The sequence below is a fragment of the Citrus clementina genome, unplaced genomic scaffold, assembly GCF_000493195.1.
Source record: "Citrus clementina cultivar Clemenules unplaced genomic scaffold, Citrus_clementina_v1.0 scaffold_5, whole genome shotgun sequence".
Taxonomy (NCBI): Eukaryota; Viridiplantae; Streptophyta; class Magnoliopsida; order Sapindales; family Rutaceae; genus Citrus; species Citrus x clementina.
In genome coordinates, this window is record NW_006262201.1 from 29,835,952 (window position 1) to 29,857,457 (window position 21,506).

Below are 21,506 nucleotides of genomic sequence, written 5' to 3' on the forward strand. Positions count from 1 at the left end.
AGTAACACAAATCCCATTATATCAAATTTAAGGAAATTAATATTAAATTAGAATCATTAATTCTTGCGAATTAATAAAAGGAAAACATATTTTTTTCAATCTAAGGCTTTAATTTTACCTATATTTTTCTACTTAGAATTTGATTTCCGTATGCTACTTGGAGTTTACTACATTTCGTGAAAGCCCAAGGGTAGCCTAATGATTTTGGGCTTTAAAATCATACGTGTTTGCTATTGAGCTGCTTTAAAACTGCCCATTACAATCCACTGCAACTAAATCCAACTAAAAGCTAATGACATACAAGGTGGCTAGTTGCTAGATACTTTCATCTTTTTCAAAGGTAGCGACCATCGTTGCCAAGTGCTTCGGAGCTCAACAAATTAAGCATATATTAAATCTTCAGCAACTTCATTATGAACACTTATCATCCAAACATCTAGCAAAGCTCTCCACTTCAATTATATATTATTTTTATCGAATTTTTCACCCATTTAAATGTTTTGTTGGCTTCTTTAACTTGCTTTAAAGAAGCAAAATAATATCCATCTCCCAAAGTTGTTGAAAATGCAAGTCTCAATTAATTTAGTGAGTCTGCTCACATAAATATATATTATTAAAGTGGGTTTGTTCATTACAATTCACGGGTGACACATCTCCTTTCATGGTAGTTCCACTTATTAATCTTTTTGCACAACTTTTTGCATGAATGATATTATGGCCAATGTCTTTGGTTCTTAAAAAAAAAAAAAATCCTAACTTATATTGGAGGTAGTAATTGCTTCAGAAAGTAAGCATGCTCTCACCAATGAAGGTGAAAATTAAGCCCCACACCTTTAATTACATTACATTCATTAAAAAAAAAAAATCATTTTACACATGGTAGATTCAAAATTTTATAATTCCAAACTTTGTACAATCACTTATAAATTATACACGAGATATACCCAAATCCAAAATATTTGAACTTATATAACTCATCAATCTCATATTCATCCTTCAAAATTTTCATTTACATATATTTTTTTCCCTGAGATTATATTATTCTAATTGTTAAAGGTTTCCAGCATACAATTTTTTTTTTATAATTCATATATTTGTTGCTAAGTGTGAGGTTTCAAGTTATCAAATCCCATTAACTTAGTACCATTATTATAGTGTAACAGACTATCAATTATGCAACGTTTACCTTAATGATTGGTTCTTTAAATCCTTTTTGACAAGACAAATTGGAGATCTTATATGGTCTCTTGCATGCACTAAATCAATACTTTAGAAGCAAGATTTCCAACTTTTCTTTTACCAAGATTCTTAAATAGACCGGCCCTTTTACTCAACTACTTCACATCTTGCTACTCCATAGTTGATATTGCTGTAAAGTGGGTGTTGTGCAATCAATTCATCTATTACCCAAAAAAAGGAACTAATCATGACTCAAATATTTTATCGTGATCCATGTGTTTAAATGTACCCAATTTTCTCCTTTTTATAATCTTTATCAAATTTTGATCCCTTTGTGGTTAAAACTTCATATATAATCGTAAGTGGAAATTTGTATTTTTGTTCTTAGAATTTATTGCCAGCGTCAGTATTCTTCATCCATAAATTGTGCCCGTGCATGTGCTAGAAATAAAAGCTGGGACTCAATTTTGTTGGTCTTGGCAGCAAATATCTATTTGTTATCTTTATCCAAGTTGAAAGATCATAATATTGGCTACACTGTAGTTGAAATTAAAGCTGTATCAATGAGAGAACGTTTTAGGTTCTTCAGTTTATTTTTGTTAATTAAAGTTTCTCAAACAAGTAAAGCATTAAAAATGCTTCTTAATTAAAGTATCTCTAGTAATTCAATCATCTATTTCAAAAGGATTAAAAAAAAAAAGGTTAATAAATGTATTTTTAACACTTAATTCTAGTTTATTTTTTAAATGGCCGATGTCGAGTCAAGAGAAATTTTAGAACATCTCTAAGTATCATGTCAACTATACACGGAACAAAATGATATTAAAATATGTGTATATTTATTTTTAAAAAATAGCAAGGGGATTAATTATTAAAATTCACCCCCCAAAACGTCCCCCCCCCACTAATTGGTTACCTCCCCCCTATGTTTTTTGAAATTTCTCATTGAGTTCCAATATTTCATTTTGAAAGACTTTGATGTGAAATAAGATACTCAATATGTTGAAGAGCATACTAAAAACGCTTCTTATTAAAGTACCCCTAATAATTGATTCATTAGTAAATTTGTGTCTCAAAAAGTGTTTTCATTTGATAGCATTTCAATCTCCGTCCTCTAATTAAAAATTTTACGTAAAAAAATATTGGTTTAGAGAGGCATATGATTTTTTTTTTGGTCGTTGGTAAGGAGAGGCATATGATTAGATTGGCGTAAATGGAATTTTCTTTTTCAATATAGTTGTACAAACCTAACAACTCCACCCAATTAAGCTTACTTAATTAGTGCCTTAATTGCCAGTTGAAGGCAAATTTTTATGAAATATTTGTTGTTGTGTTATGTCGTGCGGTGGTGGTGTTCATGATTTTGCTTTGGGCAGCTAAAAGGTCACTTTTCAAAGAATATGTCAATTTTTTTTTCCCCATAGCATGTAAGTCAAAATCTAAGTTATGCTTAGGCATTTAGCACAATTCATTGATAAAGATTGCCACAAGGTTGGCTAGATTTTGAAGTTGGTGGACGAAAATAATAATAATCAAGTTATGGGCACTTCCAATATAAAAATTAAAAAAAATGGTTGTCTTCTATCTCATTATTTTATCACTTCAACAATGCGGTATGTTAGTAACAAAAGAGAAAGTATTAAAAAAGAAAAAAAAAGAAAATACTTGTATTTGACGACATTTTTCTAAAGTGGCTAATTAAGTAAATATATTTTCGAATATATTTAACTTGGGTTGTATTTATTAATTTTAGAGTCGATATTAAAAAGTTGTAATCATTATTGTTGTACCGATCAAGATTGTTCTTGACAAATTTTGAAATATAAATCAGTAGAATTATATGCAATGTTGAATTACACAATAGCGAGTGATTTATTTTGATTTTTTGACCAAATTTTGAATTTCAGGATACACAAAGCTCATCTGACTTGCATTTATTTATCTAAATATTGTTAAGAGCTTATATTAAATATGGATAATTCTCTGATTAAGAGAGCAAGGGATATTCTAGACGAGGCCCGACGGAGAGGCAAAATCTTTGGCATGATTGGGGGACAAGCTAATCCACTTGCCAACCGGACCATCTTTCGCGGACCCCACGTTTTTCAACGAAACGACACACCACGTCCTGTAAACGCGAGACATGCTGTAATTCTATAACTAAGATAAGGGCATTTGGGTCATTTGAACAGAACAAAACGCGCCGGATAGCGATTGAGGATGAAAGAGGAAACACTGTTTGTAGATCGAGAGGAAATAGACGTGGGCCCCAGCCTTTGTTTCCTTTTGGTCGGCCTTCTTCCACTCACGACTCGATCGTATTATTTTGCGTTTCTATATGTATTAAAAAGAAGAAAAAAAAGAAAAAAATCGAAGATAAAGGAATTATGAAAATAGAAAAAAGAGAATAATAATGAGGAAAAGCCAGCAAAAGCTGACAAATTTTCTGATGAAGACCACTTGACCTTCCCCGAGTCCAACTTTCAATTCTTGCAGTCTTCTGTTTGATGATTTTGTTCAATTTCTCTCCTTTTCACAACACTTATTTTACGTGTTTTTTCAGTTTAAAAAGAAGAAAAAAGAGAGTGAGTGAATATAAGAGAGTTGCAGCTTTACTTTAGTCTAAGATGATTCTCATTTTGACCTACATTTTAAGTTTACAACAGTTTCTTTTTTTTTTTCTTGAAATGAAAAATTTTCAAGTGATTGTATTTTCTCTGAATTTGTCCATTATTTTGTATTATATACACAAACATATTATCTTTGAGTTTATCCATTATTTTGTATTATGTATATCAAAATAATATTTTTATGGGGGTTTAAATTCTTCCTCTCACATATTGTAAGTACAAAAATTCTCTCATTAGGTTAAAGGCCTAATGGTTAAGAGGTTGTCTAGTTGAATCAAGTACAAATTAATAACATTGCTAGATCAACAGTTTGGCATGACCCCTAATACCAATATTATGATTTTTTGTTTTTTTTTTTTTTCGAAATCTTATTTCTCTCTCCATGATTTGTATAACTTTAGCTTAAAAATCTCATTTAAAGCTGTCTCTACTAGGATCTTAAAATAAGTAGTTTATTAATTAATCTTTAATTAATCCCCCAAAATGTAGGTAGCTTAATTACTGTCTCTTTCACCGAAGAAGGAGACTCTTACTCTTTTGTTTATATAAATCACAAGCTGTGCTCCCATTTCTTTTACAAATATAATATTTGTGGTCCAATCTCTTAGTGTGATTGTCATTTTCTCACTCTCTCTCAAAAAAAAAAAAAAAAAAAAAAACTAAACGAAAGAATAAAAGTGTAAAAAAAAATTATAACTCTCGCTCTCTCTCTCTCTCTCTCTCTCACACACACACACACACACTCCAATGGCAGAAGAGAATAGCAAGAGCAGCAGCTGCTGCTGCGAAGCAGCGTCTTCTTCTTGTAACTGTCCAGTTTCGGCTTAAACGTTGTGTCGTTTCGTCGTTCTTTAAGATAATAGTAACAATAATAATAATAATGCCAGTCGAACTCGAAGCTCGCATTCCTCCCTCTCTTCTCTCTTCTTGATTTGATCTCTTCGGATCAAGACGGTGCGTCGTTTCTTTGTTTTTTTCTTTTTTCATCAGGTACATTAATTATTAATTTGCATTCTCTCTCTCTTTTTTATTTTTAATAAAATTTTAAGTTCCGAATCTTAACATTTTACTTATGATTAACTTTCCGAAGCTGCATTTGTTGATTTATTTTTTATTTTTTGGTTCTCGGTATATTTTTAATTTTATTTCATAATGTAGTATTTATTTATGCTGCATTTTTTTATTTTTTATTTAGGTGTTTGATTTTGAAGCTCAATAATTTGTGACCTGAAGCTGCTTTTTAAGTTAGATATTTTCTCCTCTCTTTTTGTTAGTATTTGTTTGCTTTTTTTTTTTTTTTCCTTGATTTCCATTAATTAGAAAGTTTTAATTAACTTGAATGCAGGCTTAATGCTTTAGTTGATCAGATGAAATGTAAGAGGTAGAATGACAAGTTCCACAGTATCGTCGAATGCAGTTTAAAAAAAGTAATAATAATAATAATAATAAAAGATTTGCAGAGACTATAAGTTTCTTAAATACTGTAAAGTTATTTTTGTTTTCTTTCTATTTTTTGCAATCAGAGAATGATATGTGAATTGAATTCAAAGATCACATACATTATTTTGTTTTAGCTGTTTTTTCCGTGGCTTTTAAGGCTCTTTTTAGTATTTTTTTTTTCTCATTTGAGAAGTGATATTTGATATAGTTACTTTCTTTGTTTGTGAAGAGGATTTTGTTTGCTTATAAAGGATATGCACTTCTTGAGTGACTTTACAGATAGTGTAACTTACCTTCCTTTTGTTGTTTACTTCTTGAAATTTTATTTGCTTCTGCATTTATGGTGTACAATTTGGGAAATGTAGAGGATTTCTTTTTGCATTTTTGTGATATCTCATGGCACTGAAACTCTCTTGCATATGCGGTTTGGTAAAGGTTTTGGAACGGACCTCACACATGGAGCAGTACGAGGTATTAGAGCAAATTGGGAAGGGAGCTTTCGGTTCAGCTCTTCTAGTGAGGCATAAGCATGAAAAGAAGAAGTGAGAATGAATCCCAGTTTGTTTAATTACTTCTTATTGTTTAAATGGAATAATGTGATTCATGTTTTCGTGATGGACTAATCCCTTTGTTCTACTTTTTTTTGGTATGTTAAGATATGTTTTGAAAAAGATCCGTCTTGCTCGGCAGACTGATAGGTCGCGCAGATCTGCTCATCAGGAGGTTGGTATCCTTTCTCCTGGTTGACCTCAATTAACTTTTGATGTCTTATGTTGGCATCTCCAGTCTTTCAATTGTATTCTTCAAATGTTCCATTAGTATTCCACCTCTTTTTTTCTTCTTGTAGAACCAAAAAAAGAATGTAGGCTTGTAAGAAAATAACTACAACCTGAAATAGCTCAGACATGTTTTGTATGCCAATTTTATTCTCATATAAGGAATCAGAAATTCAGACCTCGCTTTGATGAGTCGTGGTTACCAAATGTATTGAAATTGAGCTCTAATTAAAGTTATTGCATTTTCAGTTGGATGTGCTATAGGTTGCATCTTTTATTTGAACTTCCAATCTTCATACTGATCCTTTTCCTGGTTCATCTAGATGGAGCTCATTTCTAAAATTAGAAATCCATTTATTGTGGAGTACAAAGATTCTTGGGTGGAAAGGGTATGTTATGCCTGTATTCTTTTATAGTTTGATATTCTCATCTATATTCGGTCAATTTTCCTCCATGATTGCATTTCGCTGCTCAGTATTTTTCAAAATTTAAAAGCTCAAACAACGTGAATTTAACCTCGCATACAAGTGTTCTTTCTTCTCTGGAGGATTGATCAACCTAAGATGTTGTTCATAACCAATTTTTTACAGAATCACCATTATCCGATCATAATTTTATTACACCATAATCCAAAAAAGTTTACGCTAAAAGCCGTCATCTTCATTAGCAATGGACGCATTTGGATTCCCCTGAGCTGCTGAGCATTATTTAACACTCTACCATCTTTCTAGATGGGTTGTCTCTATGGTCTCTTTTATAACCGTCTCTTTTTCCTATGGTAATATTGCACCTGACTGATAACGTATGCACTAATTTTGTTAGTTGCTCATGCCTATTTTCTCAGGGTTGCTACGTATGCATTATTATAGGATTTTGTGAAGGAGGAGATATGTAAGTTTTCTTTCTTGATGATGTTGAGATTATGGAATAGTATTTGAATCTACTATGATTCCAGCCTTGCGAATATTTATGCTATGCACTTCATGTGATACAGGGCAGAAGCCATAAAGAAAGCAAACAGCAAACTTTTTTCTGAAGAGGTTTTTTTTCCTTTTAATTTCCCTTTTTTTTTTCCTTTTTCCCCCTGCTCCCTTTTCTTCAGCACTCTTGTGGAAACTTGGATTCTGTTAGTTGTATGCCCAATATTTGCTTTGCTCATTAAACTTCTAAAATTTTGAAAAACCTTCGCATCTGATTATTATGTATTGGACTTTCCACAGAAGCTTTGTAAATGGCTTGTTCAGCTCTTGATGGCACTGGACTACCTGCATGCAAATCATATTCTTCATCGTGATGTCAAGGTTAGTGGCATGTATTTATATACTTAAAAGATCGTTACTATCAGCCCACTACCTCTGAAGCTTTTCCTACTGATGATGTTTCTGAATCTTTCAGTGTTCTAATATCTTCTTGACTAAAGATCAAGATATTCGTCTTGGTGAGTTGTTTTGTGTTTGTCAGACTTTTTTTAAAGGGTATAATAATTCTTCTAAACATGTGACTGATTCAAATGCAGGTGATTTTGGACTTGCCAAAATTTTGACTTCGGATGATCTTGCTTCCTCTGTAAGTGAAATAAGCTGGTTATGTTTCTAATTCCGAGCCTCTGCTTGCTTTTTTTGACTTCATTAATGAGTGCTGTTGTACTGTAATTCAGGTTGTGGGGACTCCCAGCTATATGTGTCCCGAGCTTCTTGCTGATATACCTTATGGTTCCAAGTCAGATATTTGGTCTTTAGGTAAGTCTGCAGTTATATCTGTCTGTGTAATATGACAGCCGAAGATTTTTAAACTTACGTGTATTATGGAGTTCAGTTTCTGTGTATTTATTTATTTGTCTTGAATATCTGTTATACAGGATGCTGTATATATGAAATGACTTCACTTAAGCCTGCATTTAAGGCATTTGTAAGTTTTTAGACCCTGCCTTATTGCGTCATAAACTTTTAGAGCTTGTTAAACTGCCACTTTCATGTGTGTTTACAGTTGAGATCACGACTGAAGTATATAGCAATTCCGTATGCATATGTGACTGTTACAAAATTTTATTCTTCCAAGTTCTGTGAATGTATACTTAACAGAAGATAAAGTAATCTGCTTTCCTGCATTTTCTGCAATTATGTTCTGAATTTCTTGTTTTTATTAATCATTTTCTGTCTTTGTCAGGATATGCAAGCACTGATCAACAAAATAAATAAATCAATAGTTGCTCCACTTCCAACAAAATACTCTGGTGCCTTGTAAGTTCTTTTCCTTCTATCCTTATAGTTATGGCTATCTTCAAATTACTTCTTATTAATAGAAAAGTTGGCTAATGATCCTTGTTTAAAATGAATCATTAAGCAATCTAATTCCATACACTATATCCGACATAGGCTGTGGATAAATGGATGTTGCAAATAATATTTTTGGGTAGTTAGCCAGATTTTGAATACACTATATTTCTGTTAAAGATTGAGTTTTATGCAGTGAATGTTGTCGGTCTAATCATATTGCTCAATTTTGTTCTCAGTCGGGGTCTTGTTAAAAGCATGCTGCGGAAAAATCCTGAACTGAGGCCAAGTGTATGTACATTCACACTCATCCTCCTTCTATGCCATATGAAAGCATTTATTCTAGTGGAGTATGATGGGACCATATCAAGATGATCTACAAGTTCTTTACATTAAATCTTTCTAAGTTGTTTCTGTAAAGTTTAATACTAGCCCTAATATGTTTATTCCAATGGTCCACCTGCTACTTAACTGACCTTATAGTGAAATCCCTGGATGATTCCAGAGATGGAAGAAAAATGATATTCTGCTTAATCATTAGGAAAGGTGATGCAAATTTCTCTCTCATTTGAAGTTGTATTATGGCAGGCTGCAGAACTGCTCAGACACGCACACCTTCAGCCTTATGTTCTCAAGGTTCATCTGAAGCTCAATAGGCCTAGACGCAACTCTCTATCTCACTGGCCTGAATCTAACTACGCAAGGAGAACAAGATTTTCAGAGCCAGACGATGTTCCCATTTCCTCTTATAGAGAGAAGCAATATTCTTTCAGCAATAATAGGAATTTGAATCCGAGTATATCTGGTACTGAGCAAGATTCTCTGTGTTCTACTAAGGGAATACACAATACTCCTGCTTATTTGAATCGAAGGTTATCAGAAGTATCTGTTGAAAGCAGCCATGAAGGGACAGTCATCTGTAAGCCAATTGCTTCAAAAACTTCATTTGTTGCCAAGACTCCCAGGCTTGCTTCATCAAAAGCTTCTACAAATCGGAGAGGGTCATATGCTGTTAAGAAACATGAATCTGTAAGATCATATGACTTTCTCGCTCCTTCATTATTCATGAAGTCGCGAATCATTCCAAGCTCCAAGTGTAATTTGTTGTTTCATGAATTGGGATCTTATATGTTATTTTCTTTATTCTTGCAGCATCCTGTTTCACGCCTTCCATCAAAAAAATCTATCCCTTCAAGTCGCAGAGCATCGTTGCCGTTGCCGCCGGTTGCTGCAATTCGAGAATTGCCTTACAGGCCTAATACTGGTATTCTTCATTGTGTAAAATCACCAGATGTTTCTGTTAACGAGCCTCGAATTGATAGAATAGCTGAATTCCCATTGGCCTCATATGAGGATACCTTCTTTCCCATTCCTAAAACTTCACCAACCTCTGCACAAGGCTCCTCCAGCTCACCACTTTGTGTTGACCGTTCGATCACCAAAGACAAATGTACTGTTCAGAAATGTGACAGAGCCTCTGCAAATCACAAATTCACAGAGGCCTGGCAGGGTATTCAGCACAGCATGTTTCAGGTGAATGAGGAGGAAGGAAGCAACTCATCAGATCAAAATGCAACGGCAGGGGCATCCAGCCGCAACTCATCAGACGCACGCCGCCATCGGTTTGACACTTCATCATACCAGCAACGTGCCGAAGCTTTGGAAGGCTTGCTCGAATTTAGTGCAAAATTGCTGCAACAGGAAAGGTATGATGAGCTTGGGGTGCTACTAAAGCCATTCGGACCCGGGAAAGTTTCACCCAGGGAGACAGCAATCTGGTTAACCAAGAGCATCAAGGAAAACACTGCCAAGCAAGATGATCAACACCCATGAACTACCAGCACATGTGTGTACCATATCTGCAGCTTCGACAATCTTTAGAGCTGAGTATTTTTTTCTATTTTGGGTCAGTGATTGAGGAACTAGGCACTTACGCAAACACTAATTTGTAGGTTGTAGTGGATTTTAATTCCATATTTCCCATGTCTGTGATTTGTTGATTTTGGTTTAACCTGGATGGTGTTGTATGATAGGTTATCGATACAAATTCTTAGCTTCTAAAGTTGAGGACCACATTTGTATCTTGGCAGATAGTTATTGCACAAACAATGGACAAATTGTAGTTATGTATTGTAATCTTGTAAGTTCAATCTGTATGAACACTTCATTCTGTGAATTTCCAAAACTTCTTTTCCTTGGCCTTCTGCTGTATTGAACTCGACAGTAAGTTTATCATTTTTGCTTCAATGCCACACTAAGTTTATCATTTTTGTTTCAGTGCCCACACTTAGTCCACATTTGCTTAGCTTTTGGACAGTAAGCTAATCAAGTTAATATTTTTATCTCAAGAAAATACCGGCTATCCTATGCTAATAAATAAAGAGGGAGTGTTTGTTTTTCTACTCTCAAAGACAAAAAAACAGAAAGGAACGAATTGAGCAGTTGGGAAAGCTCCAACAAGGTAGAGGAATAAATTGACAGAAATCTTCAGAAAGTGGCAAGTGGCTAAATTGGAAGAAGTTTTGCAGGCCTTAGCTAATATTTATTTACACAAACTTACAAACCCACTTGACAAAAAAGTCAAATAATTGAAAGGTTAATAAAAAGAAGAAATAGCATTAATGCATGAGTCAACAACATCAAGATAATATATATACACACACAAAAGGAAATAGACACCCCCATGCAGAAGTCTTGAGTTAGCGAGAAATGGGAAAGGCAAGCAAATGGATAATTAACTTCTTGCTAGGAAGAAAAGAGGAGAAAGAGAGGAAGAAAGAAAATGCTTCTTTTGAAGAAATCCAGGAAACCTCATCTGGGTTTTGGCCATCAACACCTATTATTAAGAGGAGGTGGAGCTTTGGTAGATCATCAAGCAAGCAGAAAACTCATACGAGAACCAAATCTTTTGACTTGATCAAGACAAACCCAGCGGTAAAACAGGCAATTTTGCACCTGCAAAATCAGCAGAATCACATTGACAACATGGCTTTGGCGGCAAATACTGCAACTGCTAGAACAGTTAGGAAGCCAAAACCAGCTACCTATAGAATAAGCAGAGAAGTTGCTGATGCTGCTGCCACCAAAATTCAGGCTGTTTTTCGTTCTTTCCTGGTACTTTTTCTCAACTTTTACAGCCTCTAGTATTGTTATTTAAATGGTGTTTTTGAATTTATTTTCCTAAAAACTGAGGATGAGACTTTAGGATTGGTGTTTGCAGATTTTGGAACCTATCTGACTATATGTTCCTATCATTTTTGCCTTTCAAAAAAATAAAATGAAATTTGGAAAATCGTACAAACCAGTATTACTTGTCTAAGTGAATTGATTGATATCTTGAATAGGCAAGGAAAGCATTGGGTGCTTTAAGGGGACTAGTCAAATTACAAGCCCTTGTAAGGGGTCACCAAGTGAGGAAAAAAATAGCTGCTACTCTTCGGCAAATGCACGCACTAATGGCAATTCAAGTTAGAGCTCGGTTTCAGAGAATTCAGATGGCTGAGGAATCACAACTTGTGGGCAAAAGCCAATCAACAAGATACGGAAAATTCACTCAGGAAAATGAATTCAGAAGAGCTCACAGGGTAAGTACCTTTTCGAAGTTCTTGGAATGTTATAACAAATAATAATAATGTGTTTTCTTTTGATTTGCAGGAAGCAATTGACACAAATATTTATGAAACACATGAAGTTTCAAAGAGCAAATATGGGTATCTAAATCATTCACAAATTGACAGAATAGAACATGGGGCCACAAGATATTTTTCAAGACAGCTTTCAATCTCGAGGCAAGAACATCATCAATACGAGGAGTTTTCATTCTCCACAGCACAGAACACGCCTCGACATCATCGTGTAACGTGCAACACAATTCCAGGAAGAGCCTCTTGCTCTAACCGGCAACCTAACTATACACGTCCTGGGTCTCATGACTTTTCTTTCCAACCAAATTATATGGCCAAAACAGAATCTTCCAGGGCCAAAGCCAGGTCACAGAGTGAACCGAAACAGCGGCCTGAACGGAACGTGAGATCGGAAAGCAAGCGAAAGGCTTCTTTGGACGGAACCACCAGCTTCCTGGCAAATGCTCAATCACAATGCTCTTCTCCAAACTCGAAACCCATCACTAATGAAAACCAGGACCCCGCGTTCATCAGGCTCTACCAAAAGAGAAGTGTTGTCAAGGATGAAGATTCTGATGCCAACAGTACAATAACCAGTCGTTCCAGCTACTGCAACTCTCTTCTAGCATACGAGGTAAGTTATGAAGATTGGCAGTTGGGTTCATTTTTGCATCTTATCTGGAATGTTTGGTCGTCTGATATCCAAATTCATCTGACTGCAGCCTTATGTGAACATGTACTAGCAATTCATCATTTTGGCTCTTTGGCACCAAGGATGCAATCAAGAACACATGACGAACAAAGACTTGAAGCTTCAGGAGAAAAATAAGCACAGATGGGATCACTTATTGCTCACTCATGTATCACAAGTGAACACGAATGAACTTTGTTCAGTTTTACTACTGCACATGTACATAAATAGATATATTGGACACATTTTATTTTTAATTGGTAGACGATTTTTTATCACTAGTTCAAGAGTGCGTGAACCGATGGATACCTAATGTTAAAAAAGGACTAACAACTCAGACTCCGCTCGTTAAATTAAAGTGAAATGTGCTATCTCCAATACTGCCTCGTTAAACGTAAAGTAGAATGTGCTATCTTTAACAAGAAAAATAATAACTCATAATCCTTGATAACTTGAGATATAATGTTGCAACTCAAGTACAAATAAAAAATTGTCCAAGAGGGGAAAAAATCTTCTTCTTCGACCTCCCCTCTCCGTTTATGAGCCACTGGTTAAGAAGCCATTGGTCTTTCTGGGGTACCATGTATACTGCCACATACAAACAGGAAGCAACAAATTCGGTAATTAACACCTTCTTCATATACCCTGCAGGTTCATAGAATCAATGATATAGAGAACAAGCATTAAAACAAAAAACTCACTAAAGTTAACTTTGTGAATACAACAAAGCAAAGCATAGCAGGTTGGTTTAGTCAGATATCATCTATGGCTTCAGCAACTAAGTCGATAATAAATAGCTTTTATATATTGTTTGTGTTACTGATAAATTACTTATGTGTTGAGGGCTGAACTTTTTTGTTCCTCATTCCTGATTCGCGAATTACAACTGTGTCCAGATTACACCCAAAAGCCTGTCCAGAATGCAATCTCTACAAGAGAGGATTTGCTCACTAGTTCAATGTCTTGTGGAATGCAACCTGCAAAGGCAGTAAACTGAAAGTTAGGCTTCATGAATACAAGGATACTACATTACATCAAGAAACCTTTGACAAGTTTGAGTTACATAATATATGACTAGCAACAGGTTATGCTTTTGGCCATTGACAGGCCTCCTATTGTTTGGGTCAAAAAGTTCCAACCACCCTGGAGAAGGGATTTCAATTTTTCAGAGCCAGTTTGCAATTCCCTGAAAATCCTAATCTTGTTTGGATCAATTCGGAGGCAGGTCATACTGTTCACTTCCTCATCATGTTATATGAAGTTATCATGTATACAGGTATATGCCCAATGCTACTCATCCATACAGCAGCAGATTTGATAAGCATGAAACTTAACAATGGTCTAGTTGAGAAAAATCAACTTTAAGATTAAAAAGATCATAAAAGCGAAGAAAAGGAAGTGAAATCACTTACAGATGTCGATGTTTTTAGCAGCTCTCTTATGGCCATAGTGGCATAACATGAAGATGGAAGGGTAAGACCCAGCTTTAGAGCCATCTGCTTTCCCTGAGAATCAGCGCCACACACAGATTCAACATGCGGCTGTTTTACTTCTTTGGCACAAGCTGCTTCATTATTCTCTGTTGAAAGCTTTATATCCTTACTTAAGCTTTCTGATTGTTTCATGCAGTCAGATGGATCTTTTTTCTTATTTCCACAGACTGCTTCTTCTTCTTTGACTATGTTCGCAAGTTTATCTTTGGCAATTTTGTCCAAATCTGTCTCTGCTAATGGTTTATTACCATCAATGTAAGTGAGCAACTCCCTGTCACAACAAAAATGACAAACATATTTCATTTAGGTTTATAATCCAAACATTTATGCCAGTAATACCGCTGAGTGAAGAAAAATGATGAGAAAATGATAATAATAATAATCGAAGAAAAGACCAGCATACCATTCAAAGTCCATAGGCTTCTGAAATACCCGTCTATAATTTCCAGTCATACTGGTTATTGAAAATTCCCTAACAAGATACACACAAGTAATAGTTCAATCAGTTGGAGAGAAAAAAATAAGCATATACATGCGGAAAAAGTGCAAGATACTGAGATGGTTAGTTTTAAGTAAGAAAATAAGGGACATATTTTGACAACATACTTGACATTATGTAAACTCTCTGTCAAGTTAATCCCATCCTGCTCAATAAAAAATAAATAATTAATAACCAAAAAAGAAAGACTTGGAAAAATCAGTTGTAGTGCATAATTAGTGCCTACTATTTTACATATCTTGGTCACTCCAAGTAACAATAACTTACCTAAGAAATCCCTTTGATTTGCATCTCTCTGATTTCAAACAGTTGATTTAACCCCAATCAATCATAGAAACTAATCTAGATCATGGCAGAACACATATTGCGAGAATATGCACCAGCCAGCCAACACGGCCTGCCCAAACCCTTTTCTGGCTAAATAAAAATTCAAAATACAGATAATTATTTACCATTCGATGGTACCTTCTAGACAACGTTTTTCCACTTCATCGTGGAACCTTTAAATGGTATATTTATCTATCACAGGGCCGACGTCAATCTAAGTGCATACATACATGCATCCACTCTTATTTGTGTCCAGAAATCCATTCCAGCATTTAACTCTCCGAATATATTAAATTGAAGTTATTCATAATTCCTTAATTCTAGGAAGACCATTTCATAACAGAAGTCTCAACTGTTACCAATTGTTTTGTTTCTAAACCTACTATTTATGCTGTTATATGCATGTTAATCTTTCAGATATTTATGTTCTACTGAGCAGTTTAAATAAACAGCTGAAAACAAACCCTATATAAGGGAGAAATATAAAATTTAGCACAACTCTCATCATAAAGACCTCAGCAGTATCAGTCAATATAATATACCTTCTCTGCCAAATGATGATAAACTTCAGCAACATCATTCATTGGATAAATAACCCGTGAACTGCAAAACAAGAAAATAATTGTGCTGTACATGAAAGAAATGTTCATTCTATGCTGAAACATATAAAAGAAAGTATGAGGATTCCTGTCTTCTCTTACCCAGGCAAAGGAAGAACGACATCATCGATAGTGTATTTTCCACTGTTGATATCTTCTGCAGTTACAGTCTGAAAGATGATAGAAAGCCAGCTTAAATTCTCAACTTAAACTAAACAAGTTAGTTCTAACGTTTACATTCAACTTAAGTGAACAAAAAAACACCAACAACAGGATGCCTTTCACATTTAGCTTCAGTGAATGGAGTATAAAATAATAACAGATAACAAACTACAGGTTTTTTATTTGTACTTAGACAACTTCCCACCAACTAATTACAGGTTCTTTACTGCTACTCAATAAATCTTCCTAACAAGTGAATCACCAACTATGTCATTCCCATTTTAAGCATAGGAGAATTAATCTCTATCAATGCTTCAGCAAATAATGTTATAATTTTATTTTCCAATTCTCAGATAAACTGTGATAAGGCAGATGTACATTGATTTCCTTTTTCTTTTTCTTTTTTTAACATTATATCTTACACCTGGACGATGAATACCCTTGGAGAAATCAGACAGAAGGGTCTAGTCAAAATGAACTATGTCGCCCTAAATTTTTCTTTCTTTTACTAGGTTTAAGTCATCAGCAGTAGTAGAATCATAAAACAAGGAATACTATTTAAAACTAACCTTGACAAGGTTATGTCTTCCGTCAGGATGATCAGTTTCTGGCACCTCATCTAAATGACTAGAATCATCTGCGTCATTAGAACTCTCATACTCAAATTCAGGATTGACGCATCCCAACTCCTTTTCAGTATCATCTCCTTTACAAAATACCAAGTCTCCCACGACAACATGCTCAGTTCCTGCGACAAAGGAATTGCAGAACAAGATTCAGTGGTTACATTCAAACACAGATGGTACAGCTTTGACACTAAACATTAAGACAATGGATAAATTTCTGTAGAGAAGTGAAATTCAGCAAAACAAAATAAAGCAGCATACCATGTTTTTGCACTCTTGCACTAGCTGCATGGTTCCACAAAAAGCTTTGGTAACTATGGACATACCTAAATGTTACAGCAGCAAAACATTGTAAAGTGCCGAAATTTGAATGCACATTTCATTTTTCTCTTGTTTTAGGGAATGCGTGCTGGCCTGTATATCAGTGTGTGTGTTGAAATCATATACTCATAGGCGGATAATTTACTCACATCATTCTCAAAGTCCTAGGTATAGCTTTTAGGGCCTGCAAGTAGTTCCCAGGACATTTCTTCAAGCACTGCAACTGCACATGATTAAAATGAAAAATAATAATAATAATGTTAAGAATGACAGAAAAATGACTAGATCTCATTTCAGAAGTTGTCTTAAAAAACATGAACATCATCACTGACTTGAGGACACAAACAGAAATTGAAAGATTATCAAGAAAAGGGCAAATAAAAAGGAAAAGGCTATTTAGCTTAGAAAACAAGTTGGAGAAGATTTCACAAAAATTTATGCAAGCACTAAACATTAAAAGCCACAAAACAAAAGAAAGCTATGGAAAGGCACTACATTTGAAAACTTACTATAGCCCTTTCAGCAACCAAATGGCGAGGTAATTTCCTTAGGGTCCCGTCAATGTCATCAGTTTCTTTATAGTATTCCCGTGCCTTACTTATCTCATTTCTTTGTATTTCAAGATCCAAGTCAAGAAAAACAACTTATGAATTCTGTGATGATAATGTATTAACAATGGCATGCAATAAACCAGTTGAATTAGTAGTTAAGCATATAAAAGAGTCTCCTTGCAGAACTCAAGAACAATAAAAGGATATCTCCTTCCCTTGGATCAAGAATCATCTTTACAGCACTTTTCCACTCTCCTCGTAGTAATGTGGCTCCAACAAGGTGGGTTGGCACAGAACCACTTCCAAAACGCTGACAAAATTATAATAGTTTATAAGAAGAGTTAAAAAGTCGTAAGCAATTCAAATTAAAAAGCTCACACACATAAATAGGTTAGGTAACGGTTCCCCAGAAACACTAACTATTATTATCTAACTTCAATTCATCTCAAAATTAATTTCATAGCAAAAGGTCATAGGTCATGCGTATCTGCATAATAATAAGGCACACTCTCCTTCAAATTGGTTTAAAAGGCACAAGATCACTTTAGCCAAACAACTATAATGAACTATTTCAACCATCTAATTAGAGTCTTCAGTGGCCTTGTCATTTTTACTTCTTTCTTCACAGAAAATGCCCGAATGGGCTCACACACACCACATGCTTAAGTTTTCTCAGATGGAACTATGAACAATGAGGGCTGATAAAGGAAAATCGATTTGATACAAATATGAGAATTACTTTAACACATTACAGCCTCTCAGACATAGTTTTCTAAAATCACCCCCTGGTCCAAAATGTAATAATTCAAATCTTTCATTCCAACACTGCCCTTGGTTCTGACCAACAATAAGCTAAAAGATCAACAAGCACTGTGCAACAAATTTCTCTCTAATGAATATAGAAAAAAAAAAAAAACAAAGTTATAATCAAAATAAACATGGACAGAGAAAGAAAGGGAGGGAGGGAGCGAGAGTTGAGGAAGGAAGTACCTGCAGACCAAAGTAGTTGATGAACCCATTCCTTCCTAAGGAGTTTGCAGATGCTTTGATGACATCTTCAGAATCTACAACAACTCCTCTGATATAGTGCATACAGGATCCATAAGGCAATGAAGGCACACATGATTGTTTTCGGGCATAAGAGAAAAAGTGGAACCCATATCCAATGAAGAATTCTTACCGTAATGTGATTGTGAAACGATTTCCAAGAAGCTGACCAAGAAGAAGTCCTTCCTTGACATAACTGAACAATAACAAAGTCAAACCATATACACCAAGAATATATATGTATATGCAGGAAATCCAAGACAGGTCCGATTATTCATTTATTCTTACCAGAAGTCACCCAACCGGATACCAATCAACCTTTTGTTAAGAGCAGCTAACTTACTCGCACGTTGCTTGAAAACAGTGACCTGCAACCAGCAGAACTGCTTCAATAAACATCTATCTCCAAATTAATTATATTTCTATTATCATTTTCACTTTTTTGTGCAAACTTTTCATCTTAAAGCATGGATAAAAGGAAATGTTTATATGATTGATCATGATATTTGAAATCCTTATGCACTCAAAATTATGAGAATTGGATTACGTACAACGAACAATTCTCCTCATGCTGGAGCAAATAATCTCTCAAAAAAGGTAAACAAAGAAATTCTAGATAAAAGCTGCAGGGAAAGGAAGAAGCCTAGAATTACTAACCCTTTGTGTCGAGACAGAGCGCTTGTCCTTTGTACCTGCAAAACCAAATGATCTTGGCTGAAAAATCGAAAAGTTAGTCAAACAGTGATTATTAAATGAGTATGATCTATGAGTTCTTAATGTTCTTGATGTTTAATCAATATCAATTAATCATAAAGAACACAATCAATCAGCAAACAGAAAAGGCAATTGAAAGCAAAAGACTTCCACTTTGACTTCCTTTCATAATCAAACCACAGAGCAGGCCATAAATAAGCCGTTTATGATCCAAAGGAGAAGAAAATACCAGGATGCCAAGCATCTTGCTGATCAACCCCAAGGCCTCCTGTGTATCCTTGTTCTCCTTGTACAGATGAAACCTGAATTAGTGTTTTGTAAGATGTTATCAGAGCGTTCTAAGGACCACTTGACACCATGAATAAAGGTGGTAGGAAAATAGAAAATTTTCACTGGGCAAAGGAATTTACTTCTCTTAAATAACACCTATGCTGTCAATACTATCAACAAACATATAAAAGAATGTTTCCATGATGGACAAGCTTTGACTGGGTACCTATATACCCATTACCTGAGAAATTTTCCAAGCTGCTCTGGCCAATTTTCTGAACCTCTGCTATCAAAAGGGTTATCACCTCTCTCTTTCCGTTTCTTTGAATTTCTACCCATGCTGTTGTTATTCCCTCCTGAATTTAATCTTACGCGTATGCATTTTGATGAAGCATCTGGTCCATCAACGGTGTCAGTGACAAGGAATTTGAAGTTGTCCTTAAAGAAATTATGTATTGCCTAAAAGATCCCAAAAAAAAAAAATTTAATCAACTACATAATTGGGAAAGAAAATAAATTCTGGATTGGTTCAGTACTATGCGTATATCTCTGAACACTAAGATCAAAGAACCTTATGATGGATATATCTCTCAGGACCCAAAACCAAAGCTTCAAATGGCAGAGAACCAAATTATTATCAAAATGCTTCAGCCTAATTACCATTTCTGCAGTATCTAAATCAAGTATAACTTGTGTTTCTTATTACAAGGTTCATTGTTTATGACCTACAAAACTATCAATTCACAGCCAAACAAACCCTTGAATGAGTTCAACTATATTCTCAATCTGTGCCAAACCAAGCTCACAGCTAACATAATCAATGCAATTTTACAACTCCACAAATAAAATGAGATCAAGCATGTAAACTAACTGTTCGATGGGATTTATCCGAATTTGCAGAAAGAACTATGGGCGGAATACTGTCTTCGTTTTTCCCAGAAGTTACTTGATTTATTAGAGTCTCCAAACATTGCGCATCAGAATCACCAGCCAGTGATCTGAATGATTCTATTTCAGAAGCATAACTTCTATTCAGTTGATCGGATGCCTTAGTTTCATTATGTTCCACCGCCGCCTCCTGAATGGATCAGAAAAGTAAATCATCTCAATGTCTTTTTTTTTTTCGTTACAACAAATCTTTATTTTGTTTTGCCCTTTACCATAATGGATCAACTGTATAAAACAGATAAACAAACACGCTTGCATATATAACTTAAAATGAATCCAGAAAACAATATAGTGCAAAGTCGATTACCTCTGGAGGGACATCTAAACTGGTCAAATGAACAACTTTTCGATCAGTATCAACTTCATTGACAATAAAATCACAATACCTACATAAAATTCAAAAAATAAAAATAAAAATTACAAGACTATGCCGAAACAACTATAACAATTATTGGATCATAATTCATTATAAAACTCTGTGCTTGCTCCATTATGAACACTCGTCATTTTACACACAAGCACTTGAGATCATTACATTGCAATTTTCTTCATTGGGTTAATAACACTAACCTCCAAAAAATTTTCGGTTATACACAAGCAACTCCATAAGGTTCTAAAATGCATTTAAGGGGGGGGGGGGGGGGATTGGAGGGAAGCTCTTTTACCCGATAGTGAAAATTTTGATTTTTATTCTTCATCATTTGCAATAAAACTAAGATGCTCAGATAAAGAATTACTCAAAATTTTTCATCTTTGACCTTACATTCGTGCGCTAGAATTGCATGCGTCTAAACGAATATGCGGAAATAAGAAATGATGGGGACCTTTGCTTGAGGATGCCACGAAAGCCAGGGAGGTTGGAGATGAAACAAAGAATGCCTGCGTCGGATTCGTCTACAGTTTTCATTGTTGTTGTTGTTAGGGTTTTGCAGAATCTACTGTTGTAGCAGAAGAGCGGGTAGGGTTTTAGAGCTGATTGCCAGAACAAAGATGACACTGGGATTCTCATCATTGGACCATTTTCTGATCCAAAACGCATCGTTTTTTGTGCCCATGAGTTTTTTCCTTTTTCTTTTTTAAATGTGATTCATTCAAAGAAAAAGAAAAAAGTAGAATTAAAAAAGGGTAATTTTCAGATTCATCCCTAGTCCCTTCTCTTAAATAAAATGTATAAAGATATTTTTACTTTATACTCCTACCATTATTATAAAGTTTAATATATATTTAATATGCGAGGGCAGGTAAGTAATTGCATGATAAATTGATTAAATATTAAAAGCATTTTGAATTTTGCACTTTGAAGACTAGAACATGTGTGAAGCACTTTAATGACCATA

General features: G+C 34.8%; 3 protein-coding genes across 13 annotated transcripts; 2 read left to right on the forward strand and 1 right to left on the reverse strand.

Moving 5' to 3' along the window:
• Positions 1-4,515: 4,515 nt before the first annotated feature.
• LOC18041246 (serine/threonine-protein kinase Nek1) lies at positions 4,516-10,331 on the forward strand. 6 transcript variants are annotated; one of them, XM_024185208.1, is made up of 16 exons: positions 4,532-4,763; positions 5,005-5,053; positions 5,685-5,791; positions 5,906-5,972; positions 6,349-6,414; positions 6,870-6,916; positions 7,020-7,065; positions 7,246-7,326; positions 7,421-7,463; positions 7,542-7,591; positions 7,683-7,764; positions 7,884-7,933; positions 8,192-8,265; positions 8,538-8,589; positions 8,887-9,327; positions 9,451-10,331. In XM_024185208.1, exons 3-16 carry the CDS (start codon positions 5,706-5,708, stop codon positions 10,129-10,131), a joined length of 1,866 nt encoding a protein of 621 aa, XP_024040976.1. In that variant the 5' UTR covers positions 4,532-4,763; positions 5,005-5,053; positions 5,685-5,705; the 3' UTR covers positions 10,132-10,331. The 6 variants fall into 6 exon arrangements, with proteins under 6 accessions (XP_006432986.1, XP_024040976.1, XP_006432987.1 ...); XM_006432923.2 differs by lacking the exon at positions 5,005-5,053 and having other exon boundaries at positions 4,516-4,799; XM_006432924.2 differs by lacking the exon at positions 5,005-5,053.
• A 728-nt stretch (positions 10,332-11,059) lies between these two features.
• Positions 11,060-12,942, forward strand: LOC18041247 (protein IQ-DOMAIN 14). Of its 2 annotated transcripts, XM_006432925.2 has the most exons (4): positions 11,060-11,412; positions 11,643-11,882; positions 11,953-12,555; positions 12,644-12,741. In XM_006432925.2, the coding sequence occupies exons 1-4, from the start codon at positions 11,284-11,286 to the stop codon at positions 12,662-12,664; spliced, it is 993 nt and encodes a 330-aa protein (XP_006432988.2). In that variant the 5' UTR covers positions 11,060-11,283; the 3' UTR covers positions 12,665-12,741. The 2 variants fall into 2 exon arrangements, with proteins under 2 accessions (XP_006432988.2, XP_024040978.1); XM_024185210.1 differs by having other exon boundaries at positions 11,953-12,942.
• Positions 12,943-12,996: 54 nt separating this feature from the next.
• LOC18043018 (multisubstrate pseudouridine synthase 7) lies at positions 12,997-21,256 on the reverse strand. Of its 5 annotated transcripts, none has more exons than XM_024185202.1 (21): positions 20,994-21,255; positions 20,477-20,555; positions 20,093-20,299; positions 19,463-19,680; positions 19,181-19,253; positions 18,895-18,951; positions 18,526-18,605; positions 18,371-18,433; positions 18,181-18,268; positions 17,398-17,500; positions 17,149-17,252; positions 16,789-16,862; positions 16,580-16,644; positions 16,262-16,440; positions 15,633-15,700; positions 15,474-15,534; positions 14,712-14,749; positions 14,509-14,577; positions 14,025-14,376; positions 13,444-13,589; positions 12,997-13,200 (listed from the first exon to the last, which is right to left on the reverse strand). In XM_024185202.1, exons 1-20 carry the CDS (start codon positions 21,206-21,208, stop codon positions 13,563-13,565), a joined length of 2,220 nt encoding a protein of 739 aa, XP_024040970.1. In that variant the 5' UTR covers positions 21,209-21,255; the 3' UTR covers positions 12,997-13,200; positions 13,444-13,562. The 5 variants fall into 5 exon arrangements, with proteins under 5 accessions (XP_024040970.1, XP_024040969.1, XP_024040971.1 ...); XM_024185201.1 differs by having other exon boundaries at positions 12,997-13,257; XM_024185203.1 differs by having other exon boundaries at positions 13,314-13,589.
• Positions 21,257-21,506: the final 250 nt, after the last annotated feature.